This window comes from Tupaia chinensis, unplaced genomic scaffold (assembly GCF_000334495.1).
Source record: "Tupaia chinensis unplaced genomic scaffold, TupChi_1.0 Scaffold000377_2, whole genome shotgun sequence".
Classification (NCBI taxonomy): Eukaryota; Metazoa; Chordata; class Mammalia; order Scandentia; family Tupaiidae; genus Tupaia; species Tupaia belangeri.
The window spans coordinates 2,798,396-2,814,212 of NW_006159876.1; the positions used below are offsets into that span (position 1 = coordinate 2,798,396).

A 15,817-nucleotide genomic window follows, 5' to 3' on the forward strand; every position below is an offset into this window, starting at 1 on the left:
CTGCTGAACTACCTAGGAAGCGCTGACAACATCAATGGCCGGGCCTGGCTGCATGGCACCCGTGCTAGGACACCTAGAGGTTCAGATCAAAAAGCATGGAAACCGTGCTTACTTAAAAATCAGCGCCTGGAGCCGGGCAGTGGGGCGGCGCGAACACAACTGGACTGACATGGGAGAGCACACGCGTGTGTGTGATCGAGGCCAGCTGAGACTGAGGGTGAGTGACAGCACGGGATCCTGCAGGGGGTGCCTGTCTCTGTCTCCTCTCACGAAAGATACTTAAAAACAAGAGCAAAACGGTGTCTGACACAAGCTACGACCTTGAAGACATACTAAGAGAAGTAGCCAGTCATAAAAGGACTATTACTATGGGATCTCACTCACGGGAGGTACTGAGGTAGTCAAACTGACAGACGACGAAAAAAGAAGGGTGGTTCCCAGCAGTTGGGGGAAGAGGAAACAGGCAGTCAGTAAGTGGGCAGAGTTTCGGTTCTGCAAGAGGCAAACAGTCGTGGCGATGCGTGATGGGCACGGCTGTCAGCTGTGTGCACTGCCAACTGCCACCGAGTGTTACACTTAACGGTGAGGATGGGAAATGCCACGCAGCAGTGTGGTAAGTGAGGGAGCCAGACCCCACATGGCCGACTGCAGTGCAATCCCTGCCCCCAACTCGAAAAACAAGAACTCTGAGAAATGGGAAAAGGACTGTGGCATGTCCATGCTGCATTAGGGGGCTCGCTCGTTCTCTCGCTCCCTCTCTCCCCCCTCTCCCGCTCTCTCTTTCTCTCTCCCTCTCCCTCCCTCCCCCTATCACTGACAAGTGTACACACCCTTTAAAAATTTTTTTAAAAAGGTAAATTTTATGTGTATATTTATAATTTAATTTTTTTTCAATTAAGAAAAGAAAAAAAGCTGGGGTCAGCAGGTGGCATGTGGGTGCCAGACCTAGCAGCTTGCTAGCTTGCTTTCTCATTTTCTCTTTTTCTCTCTCTCTGTCTGTCTGTGGTGGTACACATGCTCCATGGCAAATTTTAAAAATAATGATGAATAAAATAAATAATTCTTAAAAGAATTAAATTAGAATAAGCAGAGCCTGTTCTTACATTTTCAGGTTCCCAGACCTACTGGATCAAAACAACCCATAACAGAAGGTCCAAGATTTGAGTCTCAAAGTCCCCCTGCATGCACCGGACACACGCCCATAACACAGACTGAGCGGGGGATCACGACTTCAAGGCCCTGTTGGGAGTATCCATCTCTCTCTCTTTCAGATAAAATAAACTTTAAAAAACAAGAAGTACCCTCTAACATTTGGGAACTCTGTCCCAGTCAGGTGGCTCTAACTGAAGACCTGGAGGATGAGTATTTGGAAGAAGCTGTAGTAGTGAAAGGAATATTGGGTGGGGGAAGGAGGCCATCAGAAAGGCACCTGAGTCGGCCTTGTTAAAGGCGGCTCACTTCAGCTCGGGTGGCTCACTGGTGGCATTTATCACCTCATGTATGGCGGCCTGTCAGCTGGCCAGCTCCCTCCACTCCAGTGCGCTCACTTCTCACACCCCCTCCGCACCCCCTCCCTGTTAGCAGTACAGCAAGGAGAGGCACGGCGGATGGTGCCACATTCTCCGCTCGTTTTCCCTCTGACTTCATCATCTTTTAAAAATAAACTTGACTGAGGTATGATCCACGTGACGTAAACTGCAGCCACATTAGTGGACAGTGTGACTTCCAGTAAAGGTATATACCCTGTATTCACCACCAAGATATATTCCCATCACCCCAAAAAGTTCCCACAGGCCCATTGGAAGTTCATCTCTCCCTAGATTCTCAGGCAACCACTGACCCATGTTCTGTCACTATGGATTTTTTACTGTTTTCTCTAAAATTTTATATAAATGGAAACAGTTTAGACTACTTTGTGTCTGGCTTCTTTCACTCAACATAAATTTTTTTGAGATTCGTCAAAGTTGTGTGAATCGTCTTTATGACTGAATAGCATTCTGCAGTGTAGAGGGCACCCAGGCTAGTCACGGAGACAGAAAGCAGCTCCTCCCTGGTGGAGGGTGGTCACACCACAATCCCTTTCCCACCATTTTCCACCCTGTCAGGACCTGGGGCGCACAACCACACGTGCCTGGCATGGTTTTTCAAGGCATCAGGGCAGGACTTGGACCACAGCTGGCCATGTGGAACCCAGCTCCCAATGCACAGTGTTTACCGACTGTACTATTGGGCTGGCCCGCATTTATAGATACACAATTTGTTTATCTCTTCACTTGTTGAAGGACATTTCACTTGTTGCTACTAGGAATATGGCTGCTTTAAATATCTGAATGAGTCTATATGGATATGTATTTTCATTAGTTTCGCATAAAGACCTGAGAGCGGTATGGTCATATGTTAAGTGTGTGTGTACCTTTAAACTCACATGCAGCTGCTCGGGCATGGCTTTGGGTCTATGCACAGTCTAGTCCAAGGACGCTTGGGGACTGAGTAACTAACGGTGCTGTGACCAGGTTCTTAGCCTGGGCTTGCTCAGTGGCTTTCACAGCCTCGGGTACCAGGTGAATCAAGACCAAAAAGAGGGTAGGACGCGTTGCCTCAGTCAAAATAAACAATGACTTAAAACAAAGATAAAATAATCATTAAAAGGCTCTTACACAAAAATAAAACACAAAAAGAAGAGGATGCAACAACCTATGGATTTCAGCTAAAAGTCCAAATAGAACAACTAACAAGTAATTCCTTACCTCTGTGCATAATCTTGTGCTTCTCCCTCAGATAAGTCAGGCCTTTTATCACCTAGAGGAAAGGCGTGTGAAACAATCGGGAACAAGAACAGTGATGCTTAGGAAAACACTCTTAAAGTGATCTAGAAAATATTTCATCTAGGGACCAGCAGTTGGCATAATGGATATGTCGTTGGGCTCCCATGTAGTTGACCATGGTTTGAATCCCAGAACCGGTAGCTTAAACTCATGCCAGGCACGTGTGCGTACGTGCCCAAGATCCCAAGAGGAGAAAGGAGGAGAAGGGATTGCGGCATGGCCATCCTCCCTCGGGGGTGATTTCTCACTTTCTGTCTCTGTCTTTCTGGTGAGCACACGCGCCCTACAGCAAAAACCTCTCCCCCCTCAAAGAAAGAAAGAAAATATTTCATCTATCTTCACAAATTTGTCCTCTTCCCCCCCCCCCTTTTTTTTGAGAGGTTTTTGCTAGAGGGCGCGTGCACTAGCCAAAAAGACAGAGAGACAGAGAGACAGAAAGCAAGAAATCACCCCCAGGGAAGATGGCCACGCTGCAATCCCTTCTCCTCCATTCTCCTCCTGGTATCTTGGGCATGCACACACACGTGCCTGGCCTGAGTTTAAGCCACCAGGTCTGGAACTCAAACCGTGGTCGGCTACATGGGAGTGCAGCGACATAGCCATTACTCCAACTGCTGGTCCCCTCCTCCCTTATTTTTCATTCTTTTTCTGTTTGTTTGTTTCATTTTGTTCATCTGCCGTATCAAGCAACCACCTTCTTTCTTTTTCTTTTTTTTTTTTTAATTGCTATAGGGTATGTGTGCACATCAGATAGAAACAAACATAGGGGGATGGCACCGCCCAGTGGGGTCTGGTTGTGCCACCATTCCTTCTCCATTTCTCCCTCCATTTGATACTTGGGTCACACACACACAGCAGGTGTGTTTTTCAAGCCACCAGGGCTGAGATTTGAACCACAGTTAGGCATGTGGGTTCTGGTTCCCCTAACCACTAGGCTAGGGGCCAGCCCTCAAGTAACCATCTTTTTACATAGTATGCAAAGTATTATTTTCAAATAAAACTAATTATTGCAAGTTTAAACAACTTAAAAAATACTATTATTGAATTACTTTTTCTACATTTGCAAACTGAAAAAAGAGCTTTCTGATGCCACAAATAGGAATTTTAATGTAAAGAAAGTCACTTTTCTCATTCTAGCAAGAGAGATAATGTAGCTAGACTCCAGATAGGAAAAAGTCGAGTGAGAAAGTCCACTTCTCGTAAACTTCCCCTTTAATGGCTTCCTTCCTGCCGACTCGTTGACTTATCACTGAGAGAACTTGGAGGGAAAACGTCACAACATACTCACAGCAATGCTAACTTTTCCTAAGATTTGCTCAGGAATTCTTCCAGCTTTCTTGAGAACTTGATCCAAGGAACCCCCATCCTAAGAACAAGAACAAGAGCGAGTCAATCTCACACGTGGCATATCCGCCCAGGTGTCAGGTAAGCACACTTAGGTTTGTTCAGACATCAAAGAGGATATGAATGCACAACTTTGTGGGAGGTGTCAAGTGACCAGTAACTCCAATCCTCTATCATGAAATGAACTGCTAATCCTATGGCCACAAAGAAGGCTTCATGTAGGACTGGTGGGGGCACCGTGGTAACACAAGTGGGCTCACATGGGAAACGTCCTCGTTCATATGCCAGGACCTCCCTGAACACATCAAGTACACTTGCGTGTCCACAATCTCGGCTGGTTGGGACCAGGGGTGGATTGTGGCATGAAGACTCTGCTAAAAATGCCTTTCTAGGGAACCAGCAGTTAGCATAATGACTATGTCGCTGGACTCCCACGTAGTCGACCGCGGTTCGCATCCCGGACCCAGTGGCTTAAAACTCACGCCGGGCACGTGTGCGTGCATGCCCAAGATCCCGAGAGGAGAATGGAGGAGAAGGGATTGCGGCGTGACCATCCCCCCTGGGGGGTGATTTCTCGCTTTCTGTCTCTCTGTCTCTCTCTGTCTGGTGAGCACACACGCCCTATAGCAAAAAACTCTAAAAAAAAAAAAAAAAAAAGAAAATGCCTTTCTATTTCTCTTTATCTTTCTCTCTCTCTCTCTTTTCTCTCAGAGAAAATAAATAAATTTTTAAAAATAAATAAATAAAAGGCTGGGCCAGCAGGGGGCATGGTGGTTAAGGCACTGGATTCCCACATGGCTGACCATGGTTCAAGTCCTAGACCTGGTAGCTTGTGTTCTCACTTCCCCTCTTTCACTCGCTCTGTCTCTCTCTCTGTCTCTGGTGAATACACTTGCCCTATAGCAAATTAAAATAGTAAATAAAATTAAATAATTTTTTTTTGGAGAGGTTTTTTGCTATAGGGCGTGTGTGCTCACCAGACAGAGAGAGACAGAGAGACAGAAAGCGAGAAATCACCCCCTGGGGGGATGGCCACACCACAATCCCTTCTCCTCCATTCTCCTCTCGAGATCTTGGGCATGCACGCACACGCGCCTGGCATGAGTTTTAAGCCACCGGGTCCGGGACGCGAACCGCGGTCAACTACATGGGAGTCCAGCAACATAGTCATTACACTAACTGCTGGTTCCCAATATTTTTTTTTTTTTTAAAAGGCTTCATCTGCTCTGACCTGACAGTACAGGGCAGTGGTTAGCGGTAAAGGCTCTGGAGGTAAACTGCCTAACTTTGAATCCTAACTCTGCCACTTACCGACCAGGGAACCTTGACCAAGGTACTCCATTTGTAAAGTGAGAATGGTAGTAAGGCTGTCATGACCATCGCAGAGCTATTCTAAGGTTAAACAAGCTAATATAAACACAGCACTCACAGCTTACTAAATCGCATACAGTAAGTGCTCAAAAACGGCAGCGCTTTTCACCGCAATCATACTAGACACAACCTGCATTTTCATTAACCTAACAAACCACAATGAACAAAATCCAAAGAAAACAGCCACAGGAAACGGGAACTCATTCTACAAATCCTATCGAGTACAATAGACTGTGTTAGGTTCTTAAGGGGGTGGAGACATCAACAAGAGCTAGTTTCTGCCCTGAATAAATTCATTAACTAGGGGATCAGCAGATGGTGTAATGGTTACATCGCTGGACTCCCACATGGCCTACCACGGTTTGAGTCCTGGACCTGGTGGCTTGAAACTCATGCCAGGCCTGTGTGGGTACGTGCCCAACAATCCCAAGAGGAGAACCGAAGAGAAGGAATTGCGGTGTGGCCATCCCCCCACGGGGTAGTTTTTCACTTTCTTTCTCTCTGTTTCTCCGGCACGCACAAGCACCCCAGAGCAAATCTCTCTCTAAAAACAAAATGTATTGGGACCAGTAGTTGGTGTAATGGCTGTGTCACTGGATTCCCATGTAGTCGGCTGTGGTTCAAGTACCAGGCCTGGTGGCTTAAACTCACTCCAGGCGTGTGTGCATGTGTGCCCAAGATCCAGAGAGGACAGTAGAGGAGAAAGGATTGTAGTGTGTCCACTCCCCCCGGGGGGAGGGAGTGATTCTCGCTTTCTGTCTCTCTCTTTCTGGTGAGTGCACATCCCCTATAGCAAAAACCTCTCCCCCATCCCCAAAAAAGTTAACTAGTAAAGAAAATACACAATTCTCAGTGAAATTAACAAAACCACAGGTAGATACAAAAAGTGCTACAGACACGCAGAAGGGAGAAATCACTCTGATTTCACTTCACGGAGGACATCTGAGCTGAAGCTTTATTCACTTAGTATGACTTTAAACCTAGAAAGGGGAGGAGCAAAGGCGGAGAACAAAAGGATGTTTCCAGGCATCTGAAAGCAGAGAGGCATTAAACTGCTTAGCATTCCTGGGATGGCACGTGGCCCCTCTCACTGTGGGTGCAAGAGACACAGGACGGTCAGGCTGGAAATGGCCAGCTGCTATCAAGAACACCCAGGGCCAGGACTTAACTTTGAGGAGGCAGAAGTAAAGGGCCCGACCTGGGGTTGGAAGATGAGAACCACAGCAGCCACGAGACAGGACGAGCCTTTGAAGGCAGGGAGATCAGCAAAGAGCCGATGATGAGGCAGATGCAGTAAAAGAGAGAGCACACGAGGAGGAGGCAAGCATGGCAGAAGTCAGATGCTAGTGCTCACACCCCGGGGCATCCCTGTCATGAATTCTGCATTTCGACCTGGAGCTTAGAGCTGTGCTTCACTTGGGGAACCCTGATGTATGAGGGCAGGAAAGGGCTCACACCCCTATGGCTGCAGGTGTTACTCTATTATCATCCACAACCTAAAATTACCCTTAGAAATAGGATAATTCTTTAAACTCAAATTGATTTTTTTGTTTGTTTTTAAGTTTTTGACATAGGGCCTGTGCACTCATTGGCGAGACAGATACAGCAAAAGGAAGCTAAGAAATCACCTCCCAGGGAGGATGGCCATGCTGTAATCCCTTCTCCATTCTCCTCTCCTCTCGGGTTTTGGGCACACATGCACACGTGCCTGGCAAGATTTTCAAGCTGGGACTCAAACCCTGGTCAACCATGTGGGAATCCAGTGCCTTAAACACCATGCCACCTAGTGACCCCCCAAACTGATTCTGTAAAATCCTTCTCTCTCTCACTCGCTTTTTTTTTAAAAATAATTATTTAACTTTATTTGTTGTTATTTAATTTGATGAGAGAGAGAGTGAGAAATAAGCTGCCAGGTTGTGGATTCAAACCACACTTGGCCATGTGGGATTCCAGCACCTTAACCACCATACCACCTGCCGGACCCATAAAGTACTCTCTCTACACTGAGCGGGTACCGCCAAGATTTTTCAAATGCCTCTGTATAAGGTCTAGAGATAGGTCATGTCTAGGGATAGAAGAACCCATGAGATACAGATCAAGTGCACTCTGTGCTTGGAAAATGACACGTTCATACAAGGCGAGGCACATTCAGTCTTCCCCTCAAATAAGGCAGGGGCCGGGAGCGGGATGAAGGGAACACGGACTACGCTACAGGGGGCCAGGGAGTGATTCTCAGACAAAGAGGACCAGGGAAGGCTCAAAAGGGAAGGACGCAGAGACTGAGACTCAGTGGAGGGCAAGGCCTAGACAAGTGGAGCGCGGTTCCCAGACACCCCGCCGCAAGATGGCCCCGCCTCTGCGACGCCGTCAGAGAGCCAGGTCGCTGAGTGACAGGGAATGTGGCACACCAAACGAGGCAGAGCACAGACTAGCTCCAATGGAAAGGAGAAAGTGTGCACATGATCACAGAAAACAAAATAAAAAACCAAAAACACGAGTGCCGGTCACCTGCAGTCTAGGCAGCTAAGATTATCAGAGATTTTTGTTATATAACAGTTTCTTCTTTGTGTTTTTCTATTGTTCCTAATCTATCTACAATGAATATATATCTTACCTTTTTAATTAAAAAAAGAACATTTAAGGAACCAGTAGTTAGCGTAATGGCTATGCCGCTGAACTCCCATGTAGTTGACTGCGGTTCGAGTCCTGGACCCAGTGGCTTAAACTCATGCTGGGCACATATGTGTGCATGCCGAAGATCCCGAGAGGAGAATGGAGAAGGGATTACAGCGTGGCCATCCCCCCGTGGGGGGGGGTGATTTCTTGATTTCTGTCTCTCTGTCTCTGTCTCTCTGGCGAGCACACACGCCCTATAGCAAAAACCTCTCCAAAAAAAAAAGACAAAAAGACATTGAACTGCCAGAAGGTGTTGTGTACTTGTCAGAGAAAGAGAGACCCCCATACCTCACCCCACAATCCTTTCTCCTCTAGTTGTGGGCATGCACATAAATATCCCCAGCATGTTTCCCAGCCACTGGGGCCAGGATTCAAACCAGGGTTGGCCATCTGGGGCCCAGCTCCTTATGCACAGTGTTTAATGCTGTACTACAGAGTCAGCCCAATGTTTTTATCTTTTTAAATTGCTAAACTTATTTATGAAAGGGAAGAATTCAATGTATAAATCAATGAACAAATACTGAACACCACTTTTGCAAAGGCACCATTAGGGAGATAGCAAGATTTTCAAGCTGGGACTCAAACCCTGGTCAACCATGTGGGAATCCAGTGCCTTAAACACCATGCCACCTAGTGACCCCCCAAACTGATTCTGTAAAATCCTTCTCTCTCTCACTCGCTTTTTTTTTAAAAATAATTATTTAACTTTATTTGTTGTTATTTAATTTGATGAGAGAGAGAGTGAGAAATAAGCTGCCAGGTTGTGGATTCAAACCACACTTGGCCATGTGGGATTCCAGCACCTTAACCACCATACCACCTGCCGGACCCATAAAGTACTCTCTCTACACTGAGCGGGTACCGCCAAGATTTTTCAAATGCCTCTGTATAAGGTCTAGAGATAGGTCATGTCTAGGGATAGAAGAACCCATGAGATACAGATCAAGTGCACTCTGTGCTTGGAAAATGACACGTTCATACAAGGCGAGGCACATTCAGTCTTCCCCTCAAATAAGGCAGGGGCCGGGAGCGGGATGAAGGGAACACGGACTACGCTACAGGGGGCCAGGGAGTGATTCTCAGACAAAGAGGACCAGGGAAGGCTCAAAAGGGAAGGACGCAGAGACTGAGACTCAGTGGAGGGCAAGGCCTAGACAAGTGGAGCGCGGTTCCCAGACACCCCGCCGCAAGATGGCCCCGCCTCTGCGACGCCGTCAGAGAGCCAGGTCGCTGAGTGACAGGGAATGTGGCACACCAAACGAGGCAGAGCACAGACTAGCTCCAATGGAAAGGAGAAAGTGTGCACATGATCACAGAAAACAAAATAAAAAACCAAAAACACGAGTGCCGGTCACCTGCAGTCTAGGCAGCTAAGATTATCAGAGATTTTTGTTATATAACAGTTTCTTCTTTGTGTTTTTCTATTGTTCCTAATCTATCTACAATGAATATATATCTTACCTTTTTAATTAAAAAAAGAACATTTAAGGAACCAGTAGTTAGCGTAATGGCTATGCCGCTGAACTCCCATGTAGTTGACTGCGGTTCGAGTCCTGGACCCAGTGGCTTAAACTCATGCTGGGCACATATGTGTGCATGCCTAAGATCCCGAGAGGAGAATGGAGAAGGGATTACAGCGTGGCCATCCCCCCGTGGGGGGGGGTGATTTCTTGATTTCTGTCTCTCTGTCTCTGTCTCTCTGGCGAGCACACACGCCCTATAGCAAAAACCTCTCCAAAAAAAAAAAGACAAAAAGACATTGAACTGCCAGAAGGTGTTGTGTACTTGTCAGAGAAAGAGAGACCCCCATACCTCACCCCACAATCCTTTCTCCTCTAGTTCTCCTTCCCATCAGGATTTTGGGCATGCACATAAATATGCCCAGCAGTGTTTCCAGCCACTGGGGCCAGGATTCAAACCAGGGTTGGCCATCTGGGGCCCAGCTCCTTATGCACAGTGTTTAATGCTGTACTACAGAGTCAGCCCAATGTTTTTATCTTTTTAAATTGCTAAACTTATTTATGAAAGGGAAGAATTCAATGTATAAATCAATGAACAAATACTGAACACCACTTTTGCAAAGGCACCATTAGGGAGATAGAAAACTGCCTTCTTTGTAGAGGAGGTAAGGCTCCGCTAGAAGAATCATTCGAGGATCCACTCTCCCAAGACGTGGTACCTGAAGCAAAGCTAGAAATAGATGATCAGCCTAAAAATTCTATACTTATAAAAAGGTTAGCCTAGACCAATCAATTTCAGCTACGGTCAGCTGTGAATCACTGATGCTCCCAGAAAAGAGAAAGGGTACGGGTGTGAGTCTCAGAGGCCGGCGAGCGTCACCCAGCACGTGGGCAGCCCTGAAGAGGTGTGGCTTCAGATCACACTAAACTCCCTAACACAACTGCCTAATGGTGGGTGAGTCAACCAAGGTTGAGGTGGAGGATTCCTAATCTCACCCTAAGTTTCAGGGCTGTCCTGGATAACCTTCGGAAGAGAGTAGAGTCGTGAACTGAGAACAACGCAGAACTCCCCGGTAAACATTCATTTTCTTAGAGACCTTGGGACGGCCCTAGCCAGGCTGTGACCCGGGCTCAAGCAATCAAATCCCTCCTATGATTCTGGCTGCCTCTGCAGTGCCCAGGCCCCTTGTGGCCATGGCCTACGTAAGCACATCCAGGTACACAGGCTCCCTGGAGCCCCACGGCACTGCTCAATTTCCTTCGCCAGCGGAAAGGGGGACTCCAGTGCTAAGACGTCACAAGCAACTTCTATCTTACCTTGAACTGAACACGGTTTCCATTCATGTCTGAATGGCTCTGCCCGATCAACAGGGAGGTCTGCACGCTTACCACAAGAAAACAAAGGCCCTCTGTTCACACTGGATCCGAATGAGGTAGAGGAGCTAACCTTGTGGTTCTCAGGTTCCTTCTCTGTTTCGGCAATGAACAGTACCCTCCCCGCTGACCCTGACAGCAACTAGGACAGAGGGCAGCCAAGCTGACTGCCGGCTTACGCTTCCCAGGGGGTGGTACGGTAAACTGCTATTAAAAAGGAGAAAGCAGGGCGAACAGGTGGCATGGTAGTTGCGGTGCTGGGGTCCCACATAACCGACCACAGTTTGAATCCTGGGGCCTGGTGGCTTGCTTTTTCACTTTCCCTCTCTCTGTCTCTCTCAAGTAAACACACATGCCTTATAGAAAACTTTAAAATAATAATAATAAATAAAATATTTTTTTAAAACAAAGCTCTCTTCTTTTAACCTCCTTCTGAGCTATAAGAAGAGCTAGAGAGTGAACAATGGAAGTGGCAAGATGTAAAGGAAGGGACCAGCAGGGCAGATGGCATGGTGGTTAAGGCACTGGATTCCCACAGAGCCCACCATGGATTGAGTCCCAGACCAGGCAGCTTAGAAACATGCTGGGTGCGTGTACAAGCATGCCCAAAATCCTGACAGGAGAATGGAGAAGGGATTGCAACATGGCCATCCATCCAGAGGGGTGATTTCTCACTTTCCTTCTCACTGTTTTTCTGTCTCTCTCCATCGAGTGTTTACACCCTATGGCAAAAATATAATTAATCAAATTTTTTTTAAAAAAAAAAGAGGAAACACTGGCTCTCTTCCCTTTCACCTCCTGAGCTACAAGTAGAGCTACAGAGTGAACAATGGAGGTGGCAAGACATAATGGGAGGACTACCCAGAGTCGCCTGCAACTCACCCTGCCACCTTCTAATTCCACCTCGCTGTTGCCAAGAGCTTGCCTTCACTGACTAAAGCTGCAGAAATCGGGCTTATTTTTAGAAGCTAATTATTAACTATTTCAATGGTACTTTTGAGAAAGTTCTCTATAGAAGAGACAAATGCTTTATGAAAATAGCAGCTCAGAAGCTTTTACTCCTGCAAGAGGACCTCAACCCCAAGCCCCCGGCTCCCTGGTTGCTCAGCCACCATGCACTAGGGACAAAGCGTTCCTGTTCTGACCAGGAGCATCCACTTCCCCCTTGGGTCTTCAGACTCAGACCAGGGAGGGCCAAGGCAGCTTAGACCTTCTAGGAAAGGTCAACGCCCCTACTGAGCGCTTTAGAAGGTGAAGTTCAATGAATACTGATGACACAAATTTATTTTAAAATACACTGAGGAGGCCAGCAGGTGGCATAGTGGTTAAGGTGCTGGACACTCGCACGGTCGACTCAGGTTTGAGTCCTGGACCTGGCAGCTTGAAATTCACACTAGGCATGTGCGTGAGTGCGCGCATGTGCGCCCAAAATCACGAGAGGAGAATGGAGAAGGGATTGTGGTGTGGCCACCTCCCCTGGAGGGTGATTTCTCACTCTCTCTCTGTCTCTCTGGCAAACTCACAGGCCCTATAGCAAAAATCTCTAAAAAAACAAAACCTGTTGGGACCAGCAGTTGGCATAGTGACTATGTCGCTGGACTCCCACGTAGTCGACTATGGTTCGAGTCTCAGACCTAGTGGCTTAAACTTACACCGGGCTCATGTGTGTGTGTGCCTAAGATCTGGAGAGGAGAATGGAGGAGAAGGGATTGCGGCGTGGCTATCCCGCCTGGGGGATTGATTTCTCACTTTCTGTCTCTGTCTTTCTGGTGAGCGCTTGTGCCCTATAGCAAAAACAAAAACAAACAAACAAAACAACGTGAGCAACAGGACAGGCAACACTGGCAAAGCCCACACAACAGTGTGTTAGCTGTAGAAGTAAGTGCTGGGTTTCTGGGTACCCACCATACAACTTCTCCAACTTCCTGTATGCTGGAAATTTTTCATAGCAAAGTGTTGAGGGAAAAGGTGTTAATGACACCGTGACTATGACAGAAGGAGGGCCAGAGCACCGATGAGGTTGGGATGTGGCTATGGCACAGCACTGACACCACCTCGGAGGTGCCGAAGCTGGGCAGAGAGATGGCAGCCGTCAGGCAGTTTCCCAGCCAGGGGCAGCCGGTGCAAAGGCTCCGGCGGGAGGACCCGCTGGGGGAGAAGGGACAAGAGTACCCAGGGCTGGAGCGGCAAGCTCCTTGCGCTCATGGCTGCTTGGACCTCAGGCCACAGCTGCTGCCCACATGGTCCCACCCAGAGCGTCTGGCAGCGATAAGCCTCTCACAGCCTTACCAGACCATTCCGGCGGCCTCTGGACCTCGGAACACCCAGGGACAGAAGGCCTGAGCACTGGCTCCCAGGCCTAACTCTCCCTACGTAAGTCCCAGGCCTAACTAGGACTCCCCAGAACTGGCCACCCTCCTTCATTCAACACTTGTCACCTAACAGGTGCCAGACACTGTGCTTAGCTTCAGTAGATTTTCTTCTCCCAGCCTCTGAGTCAGTCTTCCAGGCTCAGACTCCCTAGAGTAATTCTGGAGATATTTTCTGCTTTGGGGACTTGTGTGGGAGCATCTCGCCATTCTCAGAGAGCCAAATTCCGGAGGGGAGAGGGATGGGCCCAACTTGCAGTTACTGGATGTAGGCCAAGAGGACGAGATGCCAACCCGTCACGTCCAGTGTCATCTCCTTTTAGACAGAAAGGCTTGGGTAAAGAGCGGACATGGCAAGGGGCACCAAGGATGTGACCAACGTCCATGAATCCAGACTGAGTAAAGACTTCCAGAGTGAAGACGCCTCCTCGGGACCTTAGAACAGGTCAGCGTAAGACAAATAAAGACTGTCCTGGCCCAGCCTCTGCGGTGCAGCCAGCAGCCTACTGACTGCGGAGCTGGAAGCTGCACACCAACCACAACTGCAGTCCTGACCCCGGAGGCCTGGAAACACACAGGGCCACTGGGTCAGGAGTGTGCACACAGGCCCAGCACCCCGGCAGGCCAGAGGACGGGAGAAAAGGAGGTCATAGCAGGACCAAGCACTATGAGGGTACACCTTTCTCTCCTTCTCATGCACTCTGTCATGAATACGCAGGAAAGATTTAGGAAAAATACTCCTCCTGGGCTGGCCTCGTGGCCTAGTGTCCTGCACAGCTGATCATGTGGTTTGAGTCTCAGCCCTGGTGGTTTGACAAACATACCAGATGCATGTGTGTGTGCGCCCAAAACCCCAAAGATAAGCATGTTGTTTTTTATCCAAATTCTGGAGTTTTCTTTGGAGTATCACAAAGATTTTTGCCAGAAAGACTCCACTCATGGAGCTGATTGTCCCACCTAACAAACTTTGCAGTATCTTCAACTTCCCTTGCGCGCATGGCTGCTTGGACCTCAGGCCACAGCTGCTGCCCACATGGTCCCACCCAGAGCGTCTGGCAGCGATAAGCCTCTCACAGCCTTACCAGACCATTCCGGCGGCCTCTGGACCTCGGAACACCCAGGGACAGAAGGCCTGAGCACTGGCTCCCAGGCCTAACTCTCCCTACGTAAGTCCCAGGCCTAACTAGGACTCCCCAGAACTGGCCACCCTCCTTCATTCAACACTTGTCACCTAACAGGTGCCAGACACTGTGCTTAGCTTCAGTAGATTTTCTTCTCCCAGCCTCTGAGTCAGTCTTCCAGGCTCAGACTCCCTAGAGTAATTCTGGAGATATTTTCTGCTTTGGGGACTTGTGTGGGAGCATCTCGCCATTCTCAGAGAGCCAAATTCCGGAGGGGAGAGGGATGGGCCCAACTTGCAGTTACTGGATGTAGGCCAAGAGGACGAGATGCCAACCCGTCACGTCCAGTGTCATCTCCTTTTAGACAGAAAGGCTTGGGTAAAGAGCGGACATGGCAAGGGGCACCAAGGATGTGACCAACGTCCATGAATCCAGACTGAGTAAAGACTTCCAGAGTGAAGACGCCTCCTCGGGACCTTAGAACAGGTCAGCGTAAGACAAATAAAGACTGTCCTGGCCCAGCCTCTGCGGTGCAGCCAGCAGCCTACTGACTGCGGAGCTGGAAGCTGCACACCAACCACAACTGCAGTCCTGACCCCGGAGGCCTGGAAACACACAGGGCCACTGGGTCAGGAGTGTGCACACAGGCCCAGCACCCCGGCAGGCCAGAGGACGGGAGAAAAGGAGGTCATAGCAGGACCAAGCACTATGAGGGTACACCTTTCTCTCCTTCTCATGCACTCTGTCATGAATACGCAGGAAAGATTTAGGAAAAATACTCCTCCTGGGCTGGCCTCGTGGCCTAGTGTCCTGCACAGCTGATCATGTGGTTTGAGTCTCAGCCCTGGTGGTTTGACAAACATACCAGATGCATGTGTGTGTGCGCCCAAAACCCCAACAGGATGGAAAAATAGAGGAAAAGGGATTACGAAATGATCATTCCCCCCTGAGGGGATGTTTTCTTCCTCTCTGTCTGATTCTCTCCGGCAAGTGCACGTGCTCTTCGGCAAATTTAAATTTAAAAAAGAAAAGAGAAGAGAAGAGAAAACTGCCCTATTCACATATCCGGGAGACACACAGTCTGGTAAAAGAGGACCCGACAGGGTCCGATTAAGGAAACAGGCTACTGCCTCTCAATGCTTGGGGCTTAATCCCGACTTCTGAAGCACGGGCCCTGAGTTCCACCACACTCGCCCCACAGACAGCCTCCTGGGTCCCCGACAGAACAGAGAATTACAGGTGGCATGGCACTTAGAGGCAGCCCAGGAGAGAGCTGC

General features: G+C 48.5%; 1 protein-coding gene across 1 annotated transcript in view; it reads right to left on the reverse strand.

Moving 5' to 3' along the window:
- MAP2K1 (mitogen-activated protein kinase kinase 1) overlaps positions 1-15,817 on the reverse strand; it is a 108,632-nt gene that overhangs the window by 33,421 nt on the left and 59,394 nt on the right. The window contains exons 6-7 of the mRNA XM_027773822.1: positions 4,114-4,191; positions 2,748-2,799 (exon numbers count right to left, since the gene is read on the reverse strand). Coding sequence (XP_027629623.1) covers positions 2,748-2,799; positions 4,114-4,191 — 130 coding nt within the window. The remainder of the gene's footprint in view (positions 1-2,747; positions 2,800-4,113; positions 4,192-15,817) is intronic.